General features: G+C 39.4%; 1 protein-coding gene across 1 annotated transcript in view; it reads right to left on the bottom strand.

Annotated features, from left to right (window-relative positions):
- Nucleotides 1-19,034, bottom strand: part of LOC121958382 (zinc finger protein 385B-like) — an 82,640-nt gene that overhangs the window by 46,778 nt on the left and 16,828 nt on the right. The window contains exon 2 of the mRNA XM_042507275.1: nucleotides 3,617-3,892. Coding sequence (XP_042363209.1) covers nucleotides 3,617-3,892 — 276 coding nt within the window. The remainder of the gene's footprint in view (nucleotides 1-3,616; nucleotides 3,893-19,034) is intronic.

Raw genomic sequence — 19,034 nt, 5'->3', positions numbered from 1 at the left:
ACACACACACACACACACACACACACACACACACACACACACACACACACACACACACACACACACACACACACACACACACACACAGAGTCTGCTCTGGATCAGTCTCACACTTTTAAGTATGAATGATGATCTGCAAAGGCTATTATCTGACACAGAAAAAGTCAATAACAATCTGATGATAACAAAATGAGGTTGAAGTGAAGGAGATATTAAACAATGGATATACAATTAATTTGAATCCATGCACTGTGTTAGATTGGAACTGCTAAATATGTGCAGTAAGCCAACAAAGAGAGACAGCCTCATAAATCAACATTAAAATGTCACATCTTATTGGCCAGTTGTTCATTGGAGGCTTTTTTTTTCCGAGTGCTGATTGATCAAGCGGGTCAGCGTGGCAGAGTGACACAGGTGGTGGTGAGTGAAGGTGATTAATGGCCCTCGTCAAAACAGGTGTGCAGAAAATTCTTGGAAATAGCGAGGGGCTCTTCTGGAATAGTAAATAAATACTGAATGCATAACAGCTCGTCATGGTTTGCAGATGTGAACATTTGCAAGATCGTGACAGAGAGAGTGTACTACAAGTCATAATATGTAAAAACACCTCACTAAACAAGGTGTATTAGGTACTATGCTACAGTTCCCAAGTCTGCTGAACTATTTCACCACCTTTGTTTTTGACAAAAACACAAAACAAGATAAATTCTACTGGAAAGCCTGTATTTTCAAAAGTGTCCATTCCTTTCTGACAGGTTGCAATGGCTCTAAAGTTTTTTATATGCAGCTTTTAGTCAGAAAATCGTGTGTCTGGTGCAGGAGAAAACCCATAGCAGTGTAAGAGTCAGACTAGAAAAGTTAGTGACCCAAGATTAGTGTCATCAGTTCAGTATCTGACCAAATATCTCCCCTTTTGTTCCTGACTTATGACGTTGTGTAACGTCCAGAGAAGTGTTTTTGCAGAACATTATGATGTCACAGCAGACATTTAATTTATTGGATATGAAATGTCAGAACTTCATCATTAGATCCTATTTGACATTAGTGTGAAATTTGATCATATGAATTCTTGAGTTATGGCCAAAAATATGTTTTATGAGGTCACCATCACCTTGACCTTTCACCTTCGACTACCAGATTCTAACCAGTTCATTCATGAGCCAAATTTGGGAAAACTGCCTCAAGGCTATTATTAAACATGTTTAAGCACTTTATATATATATATAAATCATCCAGGTCATTTCCTTTTTTTTTCTTGCAAGTGTTTTGGTCTTTTCTTTCCATTGTTCATTGCCTTCCTTCCATGTTTTGAAAGAAATCAAGCCAAGTTGTTCAGGTTTTAAAAGCTTAAGGGTCACACTGATAATGACAATAATAACCGTGTAGACTGGAACCCAAAACTGAAATATTTTTGGAGATGGGTTATCATATAGTGAAAATCTCTTACCATTGCAACCCTAATGAAGAGTAGCAAAATTAAACTATTGACAGAAATGCCATTGCTAAGCCAGACTCAGTACCTGCACTGACACATTCACTCACATTGTGGGCAATTTTTCTTGATATCAAACTCCAGAACGGAGAAGACTCAGCAACAAAACAGCATATGTTTCTAGCACTTGTAAACAGACTCTCTGTAGGGGAAAGATTTATTAAAACACTGCAGATGACAAAATAACAGAAGCTCTTACAACACAACATCCCAGCAGTAAATAACAATTTGAGGAAGTTCATAATGTTCTGTTTTTGTTCAGCCTGTAAGAGTTGTTGATTAAACTGTGGTCATTTTGAGGCAGTTTATGAGTCTTTCAGTCAGTGTTGGTGAGGGACTATATGTTGTTCCTCTCTTGAAATAGGTGGTACATTGCCATTTTCAGACACTATATTACATAAGGTCACAATGTATGAGATTTAAAGGGACAGTTTATCCCAAAATCAGAAATACATATTTTCCTCTTCCCTGTAACGCTATTTAGCTGTTAGTTATCGGCCGTAGAGATGTCTGTCTTGTCTCATATAAAATGGAATTAGATGACACTCGGCTTGTGGTGCTCAAAGTGCAAAAAAATGTTATTTTTGCCAAACTACTCCAACACTCAGCGACTCAAACCAAAACTATTCAGTTTAGCACTACAGGCAAGAGGAAAAATGTATGAGACTCAAATGTAATGGAGCAATTAACGTTACTAGTTGCACTTAACCTTTTCCTGCTAGAAAACGTCAAAATGTCCATTCATTTGGGACTACCTGGCCTCTGTCTGCCTCTGTAAGTTGTCTTAATGTGTCTTAAAAAGTATAGCAATATTTTAAAAGTAACAGACTGTTTATTTGAAGACATGCAACTCCACTGCTCATTTGGTCGTTGCTTCAAAAACCTTATCTCGGTGAGTTTGCGATAGGCCACAAGTCGGACTGTTTACACAGAGGTGTACACCTCTTCTTAATTTGATGCGATGCGAACAAGCAATCATCAGATTGTTTTAGTGTTTCCCAATAAAGACGTGCTACCCTAGGCCGAGCAGCTCACCCTATAGAGCTGACACCCTATGTACAGAACTCCTTCCTGGCTGCAGCAGATTAAGGTTCAATGCCAAACTGCGGTCTGTTGCTGCATGTCATCCCCATATCTCTCCCCCTTTCACGTTTAATGGCAAAAAGCAATAAAAATAATAAAGATATACCACAACACAGTTGTATGCCACCGCGCAACACTGAAATTGCACTTAGAGTTAACATCCATGTCTGTAAAAACATGGATGCCTCACACACATTTTGCCCCCCTGGCAGCACAGAAGATCTATACAACCAGCACAGTTCTGAGGTGTGCACCCACAATTCTCGAATTATGGCCAAAAACATTTTTATGAGGTCACAGTGACCTTCACCTTCAATCTTGGACTGTCAAATTTTTTTCAGTTCATTCTCATTTGAGGAATCTACCTCTACGAGAATTAGACGGATGCAAGGTCACAGTGACCTTGACCTTTAAACACCAAATTCTAAATTCTAATCAGCTCATTGTTGAGTCCAAGTGAATGTTTGTGTCAAATTTGAAGAAATTCCCTCAAAGTGCTCCTGAGATATCCCTTTTACAAAAATAAGACAAAGGTCAAGGTCGCCATGACCTTGATCTTTGACCACCAAAATCAAATCGGTTCATCCATGAACAAAATCAAGCCTGTGTGCCAAATTCATTGAAATTTCGCTATGAAAACATAAAAAGACAGGAGGACTTTTATTTTAACCACGAGACATCTGCGCTATAAATTGATGCAGAAAAGGCTCAAAGCTGCATAAAAATAATTAACAAGAATGCAAGAATTTAAGTGTTTGATGCTCAAGATGGTCTAGTTAAGGACCCCCAAACCCCTGTTAGGTATGTTTAAACAGAACCTACACCCTTGTGGCCCTCATAGTGTATCTGGACAATTTTTTGCACTCCATCTGTGAGAGTTTACTCACTCGCTATAAGAGGTGTTGTATGTTAGTTAGCCAGCTGCAACACTTGCAATGGCAATGGTTCATATAAAAATAGCTGCCACTCTGACAGTCCTGCATCATTAATTTGAATGGGAATGTCTGTTCTACTCATTCTATTTCTATGGTGCTTCCTTACCTGTGCTGACAGCCTTTGCCAGTCGACGCAGCCTCCTCTGGTGCGTCTTCCCTCTGTAGTGGATCTGGGCCTGGGCGCTGGAGTTCAGCTGTATGTTGCACACCTGGCACATAGTGGCACTGCTGCTGCCTTGACGGCGTTCTCGTTTCGCCTTGTGCACTGCCGCCACCTTCTTCTCCTCCTCATCTTCCTCTTCTTCTTCCCCCCCCTGTCCCTCCTGACTCTTGGGAGGAGGGCTGCTGTCCAGCCAGTTGGGGCTCTTTGGACGCTTCAAATCTGAAGAGAGAAAAAGCTCATTAATGAGAAGTGTTGATAATTCGTGTGAAGCAGATACAGTACAGTCCCCATGTGAGACATTTCATTCAAAATGTATGTTTTTAAAGTCTCCACAAGGGGGCAACAGAGCAGCATGGCTCCATTCAGAGCCGAGTCTTTTTCTTTAGTGTGATTCAAATTGCAATTTTATGTGCACCGTCATTATAGTGCAAACCAAACAGAGCAATTTTACAAGCAGACAGGATGCTTATCACTTGGATTTATCTACATTCTTTGACACTAGTGTTCACTGTCAGCATACACACTTTTTTACATGGAATCCCATTCTACAGCTCAAATTAAGGCGACAGTACAGCCTGTCTTTTCTAGAATAACCCCAGCTCTGAGACATGCATTAGCTGGAGAAAATGGCCTATCTCTGACACACATCACAACATTACAACACAGACATGTACAGTGTCTAGATAAGTATCTTGTTCCAGCTACTCTCTATTTACCAGATAATAAAGCCAATTCCCGGGGTACACAAAGCGACATGTTTCCTTGTGTGAGCACACCGCCTTAATAACTGTAATGGCTGAGCAACTGCGGCAGACTGACAGCATAAATCAGCTATAACGCAAGCTCTGCTGCGAATGTGGAAATGTCACCCAAAGTCTAACTGAATTCTTTGTTTTGGTGCCGCTCACATGATAATAGCATCAATTAAGCCCTCGTGGTTTTGGACATTTTATCCTCCCGCCTTGCTGAATAAGTGCAACCCCGACCAAACAGAAACCATCGCTTGTAAAAATCTTCTGAAAATTCAATTTGACTGGCGGTGAGATGAAAGTGGCTGGGAAATGTGTTCACTGGAATTCATCAGCTGCCGACCAGCAACACGGACTTCAAAGCGGCAGCCCATCACCATGATTATGTGAATGATGTTGTACTACAGTCTGGCAGTCTGGATAGAGACATAAGTGACTGCTGGTGAAGATGACAATGGAATAAGCAGCGTTTCAACACAGACAGGTGTAAGGAGAAAAAAAAAGCCTTTTATTTTGATGTACAACCACTTTAATATGCAACAGCAAATATGTTTTGAGGGAAATATAATGCTGACTGGATAACGGTTCCTACTGACATAACTGAGTAATAAAACTGAGCTGTACTTTCTTTGAAAATTCAGATTTTCAGCCCCACTCTGCACAGAAGTTGATGTCTTCAAATTGTTATTGTTTTTCATCCAATGGTTCAAAAAAAGAAATTCAATTTTCAGTTGATTGTCAGATCAGTTAGGAAGACAAATCTCTCTCTAAGCCAATCATGTGTCTATGGATATCAGACACTTAAATGTGAACTTAATGTTTTTAAAGACCTTTTTAAGGTATTTTTTGGCCACATTTAGTTACATGCAGTCATCTCCAGAGGCATGTTTATTGCAGGAATATCATTATGGTTATTAGAGTCAATTATGTCAATTTACAATTTGCCAACAGCCAACTGCAGGTGTAAAGGTACATGTAAAAAGACAGTTGTCAGCGATTTCGCCAGCTGTACCAACACAACTGCTAATTTGACTGCAGAAAGTGTGGACATAGTGACATAGGCAATTACAAAATTTGAGCACAAGTGATCAACTGGAGACGGTGATGCGTCAATCCACTTCAGATCACGAATCATGTTAATACTGGGTATAAACTAAGCCTGTAACTTACAATTATTTTCACTGGCTCCAAATGTGCTAATTATTTTCTCGATAAATCAACTACTTTTTTGAAAAATGGTTAAAAAAAACTAATTAAATTCCATTATTTTGTCCACAATCCAAAAATGTTCAGTTTTCATATAAAAGAAGCTGGAAACAGAGAATTATGACTTTTTTTCTCTAAAAAATTACCAGATTAGTTGGCAATTAGACAACTTGATCATTTCCTGCCCAAACAAGCCCCAGGCTGATGCAGAAATATGCTGCTGCTCCGACTGTCTGAAAAATGTGTCATATAGAGCTGAATAAGAGCTCAGACTTTTACTTTCTCTCCAAAGTCCTTTGTTAGTAAATGTTTTGCCACCTCAGAACAGTATCGATGTGTCGACAGCTCACAGGGTCAGTCAGAGGGAGGTGTGGGCTGTGGTTTGCATCGACAAGGTCCCTCTATTCAGGGACGAAATGGAAGGTAAAACTACCAGGAGTCAGTTTAGTCATCTTCTGATGCTGTCCTGTACACTCTTGTGACATTTCCCTTTTTTAATTTTTTATTGGCGTTGTCTTCTTTTTGTGTGTATTGGGTTTATCACAAGTTAGCTGTTGAAGTAATCCTATGATGTCTTTAAGGTAACAACCAAACGCATGATCCCCAAATATATGAAATGTTTAACACATTGCTTTTAGTGTCTGCTAGATGTGAAACTTTTATCGAAACCATATAACAGGTATAAAAATAGCTTGCCAGCACATACGGTGTGAAGTTTCTGTGCATGTGGCAATATTAATTTACATTTTAAAATGTACTATAAAAGCATAGTATTACAGATCCTGTGGTGTACAGGGGCCATGTAGTTTTTAAAAGACAATGATCCCAGGTGCCACACAAGATAAGTAAAATGTTCAGATTAGCTATATGAAATAAACAATTCAATAGGCCACTTTGCAAGGACTGCACCCAAAGAAGATACTGGAGCTTGTAAATGCAAATGACTAAGGTTTCAATGCACACTGTGTTGGTTTGACAAGTTTGACTCTAATTGAGAAGGAGTTGTGTTAAAACATTAGTGTTAGCACCTTATTAAACATTTACGTGAATCTTGTGCTTTGCTCTTGTGTAAAAACAATTTGTGATGTCCACACTTGAAATATAGGACAAAAAATATTATGTTTTTCTTCCGAGTCAAGGACCTTGCAGCATGCCGATGTTACTAGTTTTGGTAAAAACTTTCCGTCTTGCTGGAGCCACCTGAGTTGCTCAATTCACTAATCTTTATGTGGTCAGCTAGAGCTGGCACCTGACAGCCCCATTACAAAACGACTTTTAACAGGTTGCGGGCCGGCTGGCCAGCAGCTGCTGGTTTGTGCTGGTACTCTGTATCACAGCCAGGGCCTCTCTGCCTGTCTGGCACCTGAGTGGGCAGCTGGGAAAAGCCCAGTCCTCTGCTGCCGACCAAATGGCATAAGTTGCTGGTGCTTCACAGAGAAAGCTGCTGCACCTGCAGCTGACAGTACATTTAGATGTGAGAAAACCCTTTCACTGAAAGATACTACGGCTATTTTCAATGTAATATTTTAACCTTTAATTTTCACCAGTGTTGCAGTTGACCAGTACAGGGTGTAGTGCGTTTTAACTTAATATAACATCCTTCAAAATTGCCTGTTTAGATCTGTAATGTACCAAATGTTATGCTGAGGTGTAAGGAACTGATGCATTTTGTTTTTTATAATGACTACTTCAGCTCTGACTGCAATTTTCTGAAATTCAAAAATCCAATCATTTATGTTTAAAAATAAAGAGAGACCAAGTGATTGACAATGTGCAGTTTTCTTGTTCTTTCAAGCATTATAATTGACAAAAATGGTAATGTGATTTGATTGCGATGTGCAAGCAATTGGCAGCACTCACTCGTTTTTTGTCTCAAAAAATAATAGCAGACTGTGTTTTTTTCTGATTGTGTTATTATGTCGAGTTATCACATAGAGATTTAAGGTTGATCTTAATATGGAAAGATAAATGCTGCTCAAAGACATGTTTTTTTTCTATAGTAAGAGAAATGTTATCATTGATAACATAGGTTAACTTGAGAGGTAAAAATGATTTTAACAAGCATCAGCACAAGGTTTGATAATGAATTAGTGTCTCATACCAAATTCATTATATCACTACGTACATTCAAAATAGTGACATCAAGTCCCAAGCCAATTCACAAATGATAAAAAGTATGTTACATTATGTAATTGAAATCCAACTATTACTAACAAGATTAGACTGTCATTTATACAAAATTGTATGTTGCAGATTTCCAGCACTTCAATGCTGAAAAAGAGGTAAAAACTACACTGTTCTGTATCTATTTCTGAGTCCTCCATTGACAAATTTAGTGGGTCACAAGTATTTTTACAGACAACCTAACACATAGCAGGGGGCAGGAGTAAGTTTGAAACTGTTCACTTCTGTCAGTGTTGAAATGTCAATACATGTTAACTGAAACTGGATTTAATGAGGACATTAAAGGGATAAGAGTTATCATCACGTATGGTGTGAAATCGCAATACTATCGTCTCTAGAACATATTTCTGACATACAGTAAAGCGGAATGAGTTACTTACTGTTAGTATTATCCATGTGGGAGACATTAGCTAAGTCTACAGACTCTGACGTTGGAGATGAATCCCAGTGAGCTCGCAGTACGACCTCCGTGTTTCATGGAACTATGATACAGAAAGCTATGTGAGAGAAACTCAGTAGCCTACCTTTATCTGTTAGCACAGCATCTGTTGTGCTGTCCTCTTAATAGTGATGCTATCTAGCCTCTGCAGCTCTTTAAATACCAGCACTCATCAGCCTGTGTGGCTGCTGGTCCACGATAAGGAAAGACAAGGACAAGAATATAAAGCAAAGGTCATAAACACTGCTTTATGTACTCTCTCTCTCTCTCTCTGTCTGACCTGATGCCGCTTTTAAAGTTGAAATCATAAACAAATCAGCAAGACACATGGTAAACAGTGGACAACTTCTTATTCATGGTAATGCGCTAAAAATCACTGAGCCATTAAAAAACAAACAAACAAAAAAATTACACCCAGTACTGTGATTCTTTACAACCCAAACTGACACTGTGGCATTATAAATACACAGAATGCAAAGAGAGAGAAATATTACTTTTAAAACTCATGCATCTGAAACTGCTATTTAGCGCTATTATCACGACTCTGCAGAGTAGAAAGTGTCCAAAATATTCAGCGGTATGACATCCTGCATTTGCATCTTGTTAAAGGATTCCAAATAACAATTTGTGTCCACAGTCAAGACCTCACATATAAAAGTTCACCTGCCCGTCAGTCTCATCTCTCTGTGTAACACTTCCAACTCTCCCTGCCAACCGCGTTCTCCACATCTTTGCTTTATGGCCCGAGACAGCTGCATGGAAATGACCTGTCAACTTCATAAACTACTCTATCAAGGGACTCACTTGGAGTTACATTGAAATGGTCTCCACATGGGTGCCTACATAAATGAGGAATCATTAATTTTGTTTGTTGACATGTATATGGCTCTTTACTGGTCCCTGGTTGAACCCATTGTTTTTGTGGTAGATTTGACTGCCAAAACTTGATGTAATGCACAGTTGTAGTGTCCTTTCTGAAAAAAAGAGTGTGTTAATTTATTTGGTAGTACACATTAGTACACAACATCATTTGCAAAGAGGAAGGGACGTTATTTTAAAGTTGTCTTTAAATGCCCTGCACACTGACAGCTGAGAGCTCCAATCATGTAAAGTAAGTAAAATCGCCTGTGTTGGTGTGCAAGGGGTTAAGGGCTGAGTACAGAACTCAGTGCTTTAAGGGTTCGAACCGAATTACACTGGTACTACCGAGTACCAATTCATGCTAAATCCATCTGTGCCATATTTCAGTACCTGACAGTGCATCTGCAAAGAACCCCGTGTTTAGACAGGAGGCAAAAGCACCCAAAAGCTGGAAAGCCGACGTCGAGTATTTTCAGTGCTTTACCTCGCCGTCACACAGCTCTGGCACTACATTTCTCATCCGCCACCGGTCAGCTGTTTGGGTTAGAAAAGCTGTTACGCCGCCGACTGAAACAAAACTTCATGTTGAGAACACTCTCAACACAGTGACCACTTAGACTGACATTGTATTTATTAGGTCAACCCCTCTATACAGTATGGTAATGCTGAGCTGTGGGGTACACAAACCGGGAGCACGCTGACCATACATAAGTACCTCATACAGCACCACGTCAAAAATCCCGAACTATCCCTTTAAGTCAGCAAAAAAACAGAAAAAAGAAAGAATATCATGCAATGTACTGATTGAAAATTGTTCATCAAATATCAGCGAATAACTGCTGCAGTTCATTAAGCAGGAGAAGAAAAGCGGCCAAAAATCATCATCATCATATCGTCATCATTTCCTGCAAGTATGCAACAGCCATGTTTACTTTGAGATGACACGACCTTGTGAAAATTCCCGCACTACACATGTAAGTACACAGTGTACACAATTACCTTGTTACTACAGAAAACTGTATAGGCTGCCTACGCGTAGTCTAAGCTATTAGCCTGTATGCTTACACCCTTATATGCTTTGATTTAGAATAGCTGAGATAGTGTGTAAAATTGTCATTAGATAAAATAAGAAGTTACAGCCATTATACCTAAATATGATTCTTCATCAGTGTTTCCACAAAGGTCTTCTTACTGCTAATCTGGCAATGTGGCAGAGTGGATAAAGGTTAACAGTCCAAACAGGTGGATACTGTGCTGACAGGCAGCTATAAAACTGGCAGCCTGTTCAGGCTGTTTCCTCCAAGCTGCTCTCCCCATCTGTATGATGTGCTGCCCGCCTTGATGTGCTCTAGTTTCACACCGGGGGCGAATTTGTTTATTACTGAGCTCTGACAAATTAGGGGAAGAAAAACTTTGGCACTGTGAAGTGTAAAGAAATTATTTGGAATTAAACACTATCAGAGTTGGGGAGATATCAGATTTTCTTAAGGAAGATACAAATGTAAAATTATTACAAACTTTACAGCTGATCTATAGAGATCAGGAGAGCTATTCATCCTGACCTCTGTTCAATTTTGTAAAAAGCATCTTGTTCCAGTACAATATTTGGATGATAAAACCACTTGTCAGCATGTAGATCATTGTCCTGTCCTACATTATCTCAAGGGGACTCAGTACAGCATGGCTCTTCTCTACATTTAGCTGCACTTGATTTCCTGCAACTGTATTTATATTTTAGTAAAAAGGCTTATTGCAATTTTTATTTATTTATTTTCTGTGCCTTAACCTGAAACCTGGAACAACATCAGTTTTGTTGTGCTGCTTTCAGGTGCCTTTCACAGGCATTTAAACCATTGAAACCTAAGTAAACTGGTTTGATTTCTTTTTAAAACATGGCTAAAAAGCTAACGAGCAACTTGAAAAGAAATGTGCTGCATATTGCAATGAGTTAGGAAAAGAAAAAGAGAAAAAAAAAGATTCAGTGAATAAGGTGAAAAAAATATCCAGAAAACAATATTTTTATTATTATTATTATTATTATTATTATCATTATTACTTATTTTATCCATATATTTATTTATCTTTTATCATTTTTCATAACATTTTTCTTTTTTTCTGCTAAATTTCAGGTAACTTTCTTGCAGCTCATAACTTGTTACTAACCTTTCCTTTTTGAAAGAAATGAAGCCAATGTGCTCAGCTTTCAAAGGGTTAATTGTACACGCCCATTTGTCTCTATACAGTCAACGCCTGCTGAATCCATAATAATCACACACAGCTACAAGGCGGCCCATGAATACATTTCAGAGAACCAAGTCCTCTGTTTAGACTGGCTTTTAAGAATTAAGACGTGAGAAATCCAACACCCCTCCAGGCTTTCTGGTCTGCGATCTAGGAAACTTCCTGGAATGACAAGGTTTAATCCAGATGTTTAAAGAGGTGGAACGAGGCCTTTAGCGTTTATGTGCACAGCAGTTGTAAATGGGATGTGTCGGCATATGCTCTTTTAAAAATGGCATTGTTCCAGACACTCGGGCCAAGATGAGTTCCCTTGTTGCAACACCTGTCATCACTGTTCCATTACATCGACAGCAGACGACAGCAGATAAAGCCTGACATGGAAAAACTAGACAGTGGAGGAATATGAGTAATATTATTGGTGTTTCTAATAATCACGACGTAGGATCTATTTACAGAGTGATGATGGGTGCAATTAAGTCAGATGGAGATTATTTACGGACACCCCATACAAAACGCCAACACCTATACATTTCATTTCAGTCCTGACAGTCAAAATGAATACTGAACAACTGAACGACAGGTGGACTACAATTACGATTGTGTTGCTAGGCAACCGCACACATCCAGCAAAAACTTGAATTGGAACCCTTTTCACACAAATTGCAGCTCAATTATGGTGTAATTTGTGCAGAGAAGGCAAAGAAATGGACAAAAGGGCCACATTTTACTGAAGACTGGATGAAGAAACGTGGGCGACACAGACTGTGGAGTCTGCAGAGAGCTGGAGGTGAGTGAACTCTAAGATTTAAGTCCGATGATGACAGAGGACATATTAATCTCTGCACTGAAACAACGATGAATTACATTAGGACAAGACGTCGCCAGGTGTGGCTCATAGTGCAATTTCCACATTTGCTCACCATTTTCAGCCAGTTTCCTCCTTACGTCTTACAACTGTGTCGCTGACTGTCCCAAATACACAAATACAAATGCTATATACAACATTACCAAGTTACATCCTAGTGCTGGGCGATAAAACGCTAACAATAATTACCTCGATATACTTTTCTTGATATAGATCTTAAACATATTTTTAATAAATCCTTCATATAACTAAACCACCATATCCCTGTAGAAGGGGGCGGTAATGCACCTTAAAAGCCAGTTGCCACCCACCATTAATGAGAAGAAGACAAGAGTGGAAACAAAACTGTAACGTCACCATTAGTTACGATAAAAGATGCTCATTAAGTCATTTTTTGTATGATTGTTTTGACCACAGATAACAGTGCAACACAACATTACAGTAGCTGACTCATTTAATGCTAAAGGTAAGTAAGCAAGTTAATGTGATTGGCTAATGTAACTGAATAAACCTTTCATACATTTCATCTTCCATAAACACGATTTCTGCTTTAGTCATGTCAGATTGATTTTCTTTGGGAGAAAATGAACCCACGTTACTTAACAACATCAACAAAGTCCGTCTTTTGTTATTGTGTTGATTAAGGAACCGCAGAAATTACATACTGTGGGTGTTAAACTTGTACAGACAGCACTGACTACAGTTGAGATTTTTCTTTCGTCCATTTTTTTTGTGTACATGGTCATCTTAAGCACTTACAAAATGTTTTTAAAGTATCTGTGTTTACCCATCTCCACGTATTCTGTGCATTCTCAAACAACATATTTTGATTCGAAGTACCTCCCTAGTTTTGTATCGATGAATGTTTTTTTCGATGTGCTTGCAAGTTATAAATGGGTTAATAAATCAATTTAATAACCACCTTATAAACTCTTAAAAAACACCTTATTAGAAAATGCTAAGGTAAAAAAAACTGTCTTAGCTGTGTAAAGATGTTTCTCTCTGTGGCAAGTTTAGAATAAAGATGACACGCAGCTCTTGATCACAAAAGGAGCCCAAGGAGAAGCATGACTCACCTTGAGGGCTCAATGAAGTATAAACGCACACAAGTGAGACACATGCAGAGACACACAGGTGCATTCAAGGCATTAACATTCACAAACAAAGTCCACGACCCTCAGAACAACACACACCGCATGCACACACACTGTATATACCGTACAGTCACAACTGTGTTGGCATACATAATCCCACAGCGCGAGTGGTATTTTGCATGTCAGATCTCTGTGACAAGGTCACTTGCAAATGTTCCACTCATATAAAGCAGTGATTCACTCTGTTAGGTAAGTGAGTGGGAGTGTTAAGAGGGTGCATATTTTTAGTCTCTACATTTCCCTTGGACTCAACTGGGAACATGGGACGACAATGCTGTGTATGTGCGTATGGATGTACGTAACATAAAGGCAGCGACACATGTAGGCTATCCTCTATGTAAAATGTGCCCTGTAAGTGAAACTAGAACATGACCGCAGCCATCTTTTGACCTTGTCAACAAACATATGTGTTTATGATGTTAAAATGTTTATATGGTGAAAAAGAATTTGATTTAAAAAAAACATAAATTAGACCTCCAAAAGTAGTTGTAATCAAACAGCATATAAGACTTTTGCTTGAACACCTAAAAACGAGTTTCTCAGTGCCTGCATAAATTATTGGACAGATGATACGCAGTAGATATAAAAATAAAGCAGAATAGGGTGTAGCCCTTGGTTGGTTTGAGTTCAATCTGTTGTTAAGTGATAATAATATCGAAAATTGTACATATGGCAACCAGTGTTATTGTACTCAAGAGCAGTCATGGTCTTAAAACCGCTTTGAGAGGGTCTTGCAGTGTTCTTCACAGAATTAGATTCAATGAAGACGAGAGGCGTGTTCGTTTGTTTAGTTTAAATACTCATTACTGTACCGGGCCACTGGTACGTCAATCCCTACTTGAGTCCACTTCAAAAGATCATTTTGCATGCGGCTCATGTGCACTCCAGAACAGTATGCATCATGCGTGAACACTAACTGTCCCAAAACATGGAAATGGACTGCTATTTTACACAACTACGAGGAGTTTTTAAAATCGGTTCTGAAAACAAAAAAAGTCTCAATATTGTACTGATTTTTCTATATCAGATGACAGCCTGGCACACCACAGACACACCCAGTTTTACTGCTGCATTTAAATCTCAAATATCCAACTTAAAAGTAACTGCACCTTGTTTTTTTTGGTCAGCCTCAGCTGACTTGACAGAGGTGTTTTGGACTCAACTAAAGTGTAGAGCAAGAGATGAGAGCATGCATGTCGCCGGTGTGCTTGCGATGATATGCTTGCTATACAATCCATGCAGTCACAAAAAATCTGCTGCATGCAGACGTCTGCACAGGAGTGCTTGTAGACTCTTACAGACATAGGTGAATGAAGAGATTTATGTAACACGAACCAAAGCAGGCTCTCGAGGATATGCAAGCACGGAAACTGTGAATTGACCTTACAGGCTCAAACAAACCAAACCGACATCAATGAAGTAGCGGCAAGAAAAAAGTTTCACATAAACACAGTGCAAAGACTACAACCAACTGCCAACTACTATGACCATTCTGTGCCTGTATTAAAAGGAAATACTCCATACCAGCATACAGCAGTCGTCTATAATCATCCTTCAAAATGGGAAACCAGAAAACTGACATGACACTAGTTACATGCACATTACGCACATTAATAACATAATACAATGTAAAAAGAACAAAGCGTATTTACCGACGCCGGTGAACAATAACACAAATCATCATGAAATGTTTCTATTAACGTCTCAATGGCTAAAGAAAGACAGTCTTTTTCAGACAACTTTGTTTTGATCTCTGTTTGCTTTCCTTAGTTCTGTTTCTCTTCTCATAAGCTCACCTGAACCGCCAATTAAAGTGATTTCAGTTACCGACTGGCTCCGCTGAGTCCGATGCTGATTCAACATGCTGAATCAGCTGAAAAAAAGCCTACTAGGGCCGACAAGGGCCACCATTGACCGACGGCGGCCAACAGCTTGTTGTGTCAGGGCAAGAGGCGGAAAGCTCTGTGGCCTAGCAAAGCTTCACCTCACTGCTCCGCTGGTCCCTACTGATGACGGTCCCGGGGGCAGCAGTCTGTCTGCAGAGCTTTTCTACACTGTAGCACAACAAAAATGTCCCATATGATGACGCAGGCGCACTGAGGTACAGAATGTTATGTGAAAGCTGAGCGGTGGGGGAGTGGAGAGTACAAATCAATTGCATCCAATATAAAAACACCCTAAAACACTGATGGTTGCAATTACAAATTACGTTTTGATTTTTTTTTTTTTTTTTACTGGAAAAAAATCAGCATTGTTTTCCCATAACACAAAAACGTGCTGTAACAGGAAATGTTTTAGTGCATCTCATGTTAAGCTATCTCACGATCAAAGCCAGAATAATTAGCAAAACACATAAATATCTAATGTAATAATGACAACACAAGATGTCGTGGAGCACCAGGAGCACGGGAAATTCATGGGAAAATGCACAACCATGGCATGTACACACACACACACAAAGACTGTCCTCTGGGATAACTTGGCTGAGTTCCAAACACATGTCTGTACCGGTTTGGCATCGATCTTGTAGTCACCTCACAACAATCACCAGATAAAACACACACACACACACACACACACACACACAGCGGCTGTCAGAAGCGCTACAGAATCAAGAACAATAAGCAAATACACTGTGTCAAACATGTTCATTTTGACCACACACACACCCACCCTAGCGAAGTGTGTGTCTGTTTGTCACAGTAAGACGGTGCGACAGCCCGACAGGAAGTGAAGCAGCCAATCAGCTGTCACCTTCTCTGATGTGTTGGGAGGCTCCACAGGATCAGACAGAGCCGCATGCCACCTCTTTGGCAAAGTATTGTGCAGTATTTGCCAGTACAGGCTACTCAAACAATCCAACAAGCTTACCGAATTATACAATCCATTATATCATCACCAGATATATGAATGATGGTTGCCATACATTTTTATGGACAAAATTTCAAAACTTTTCCATGACCTATAATAAATTTCTATTTTAGTCTATGTCTGCAGCATCTGTCAGCCCAGTTACAGTACGCAAGTCTCGCTTGCGTACTGTAACGGTATGATTTTGCTTTCAAATAATTATCATTATCGGGTTCATTGGAGCTGGCTGTTCAGCCTGTAACTGTAGCAGTTCAGTAATTGGGAAACAGTTATTTTGATGATGGCTTGGTGTCAGTAGTAGTTTCACAAACACCTATATCTACAGAAACCATCATGCACCGACACACCACACGATCAGCCTGTTATGTTGAATTCATGCATGTTTGATCCTAACAGGCTGCCATATAATGATTGAAATGAGATGCTGGCAGCTGCCGACATATGTGCAAGATTATGTGATGCCTTCCTGTCAGTGGTGGTCACACAAAAAGTGTGTCAAAATTTAACGACAGAACAGTGTGAGCTAGCAAGTGCCCCTCTTTGATGTTGACTTTAGAGAACAATCTGCTCGATGTGTCGTTTATGGCTGTCGTAGTCATTGCAGTTTTAAGTTAGTTACATTTTTGTATGTTAAATGAATACTTATGAATGATTTTTGTATGTTTTATTTTATATATATTGTCTGCAGACTTTTAGCTACTGGAAACTTAATTAATTAACTTAATTAATTGTTTTATAAAAGAAGAAAACTGATAATTTGTCCCTGAATTTAACATAACATGGGGTTACTGATATATATATGGTGATTATGGTGGTGAAGTATTCCTTTAAATGTCATTTCTTGGGTGGAGGAAACTAGAAGCAATGAAAATATAGCAACATTTCGACACAAACTGTTTCATAATTGGAGAAACCTATGCGTATTTAGAATAAATCCCTGTCCTTGCACTTCATCTTCTTTCAGCACACACCCTGACACATTCACTTAAAGGTGCTTTGTGCTATATAAACACTGCTGAGGCAGGCCAACGTCAAGAATGACTAAATGTAATCTCATTCCCGCAGGTAGAGTCTCTTAAACTGAAGTGTCTTCTAGCATGTGGCTGGACTAACTGTCATAAAGAGGCAGAAAAAATACCACACACAAAGAGCAGAATTTGCACCGGACACTTTTAGTTTTACCAGATAGCTGCTATAATTAACTGCAGTGTTTTTTACTTTTTATGCATGTTTTAGCTCATTTATTATAAAACATTATATATTCTATACTTTGAATATCACTGCACATCACTCATCAAAAGCCCATGACAATGTTAAAGATTTTGGAATAGGAAGAGACATGGAAGTGCCACGATATGCCAACTTTCACTCAGTCACTCTTCAGCTGTGGCCGGACTTTTCACACCAGAAGTGCATTTTTCTGCACTGGTCAGCAAGCGATTCTGCTCCTCTGCTCTTTTGCAATCACACATAGAGCCCTGTCTCTGTCTGCTTGTGTGTGTGTGTGTGTGTGTGTGTGTGTGTGTGTGTGTGTGTGTGTGTGTGTGTGTGTGTGTGTGTGTGTGTGTGTGTGCGCGTGTGTGTGTATTTGTCTCTCGGACAAATATGTGGAAGCATGGGAGGCTTATTTTGTTAGTTATCATAATCATAATATCGAATATATTATTTATGCTGTTCATAACAGACGTGTCCAGCGTGTCCAGTTTGAACAGTCTCACTGGTTTAACATGGACACTGAAAGAAGGACGGCCAATGTGAACGCGGCCGGTGTGGCAAGGACAGCAGCCTCTGCAAAGAGAGCGCCTGCTTTACCAGGTGGGCTACTGGGTGCCCCAGTTTCCATTTATTTATTTCTTCAAATCAACTTGGTGAGATTTGAAACTTGCTTAAGCATTTCATCACAGTGAACATTATGCCTGTTTGTCTGTTTTTTTTTGGGGGGGGGTTGTCAAAGCTACATTATTTTATAATAAAAAAATCTTAGAATTGTGGAGTAATGTTGTTGTAGAGTAAGTTTTATGTGTAAATTCTGCGTTACATGACCACACTACACCACAGTAAGATAGTTTTGACAAGAACAGATGTTAACTTCAATTTTCTATGTTTATCTTTATACCATGCTGAAAAAAATGACAAAAACATTGGAAACCAATTGTATCTCTTTAAAACCTTGTTGTTTTTGTAATGTCACAGAAATTAAAAACATGCAAAACCACTGCTTTGACCCTGTAGTGCTAATTTGGTATACTTTTTTCACTGCAGATATTACTGTAAACAGACGTTTACTACCACATTTGCACTTGCACATTCGACAGGGAAATTAACAAGATGAGTCTCTGCCATGTTTTTTAGCCTGCGCTAGGACATTAAGAATATAAGAATGGACACCTCGTTGTGACTAAAGCCCTTGGTAAGCATCCAGCTCCATGATAAAAAGGGAGCAGAGGACATGGGATCAAGCCAAGGACAAAGAATGGTGCAGTGGGAGAGGAGAGGATGTTGGGAAAACCTATATGGGATAGAGGTGCTCTCCCGTTCTGAGCTATTTCATGAGGCAAATGCAGTAGACATACAGACCTACACACAAGAGACAGAACATGATGGAAAATAAATCAGGCTGGGACAAATGGGAGAATTGGGGCGTTTCGGGGAAATTGGTAAGTACAGTTTTTTTTAACTGGAGGGAGAAACTGCACTCAAACCAAGGGCAACAGCAATTGTGGGCATCTGTCATCGGCCATCTGGGAGAGCCCTTAGGCTGCAGTGGGGACCAAAGCAAATGTGACCTGTG

Source organism: Plectropomus leopardus, chromosome 19 (genome assembly GCF_008729295.1).
Source record: "Plectropomus leopardus isolate mb chromosome 19, YSFRI_Pleo_2.0, whole genome shotgun sequence".
In the NCBI taxonomy this organism is placed as follows: domain Eukaryota; kingdom Metazoa; phylum Chordata; class Actinopteri; order Perciformes; family Serranidae; genus Plectropomus; species Plectropomus leopardus.
Note: the sequence above shows the minus strand (reverse complement) of the source record. Positions and strands in the feature narration are given on the sequence as shown.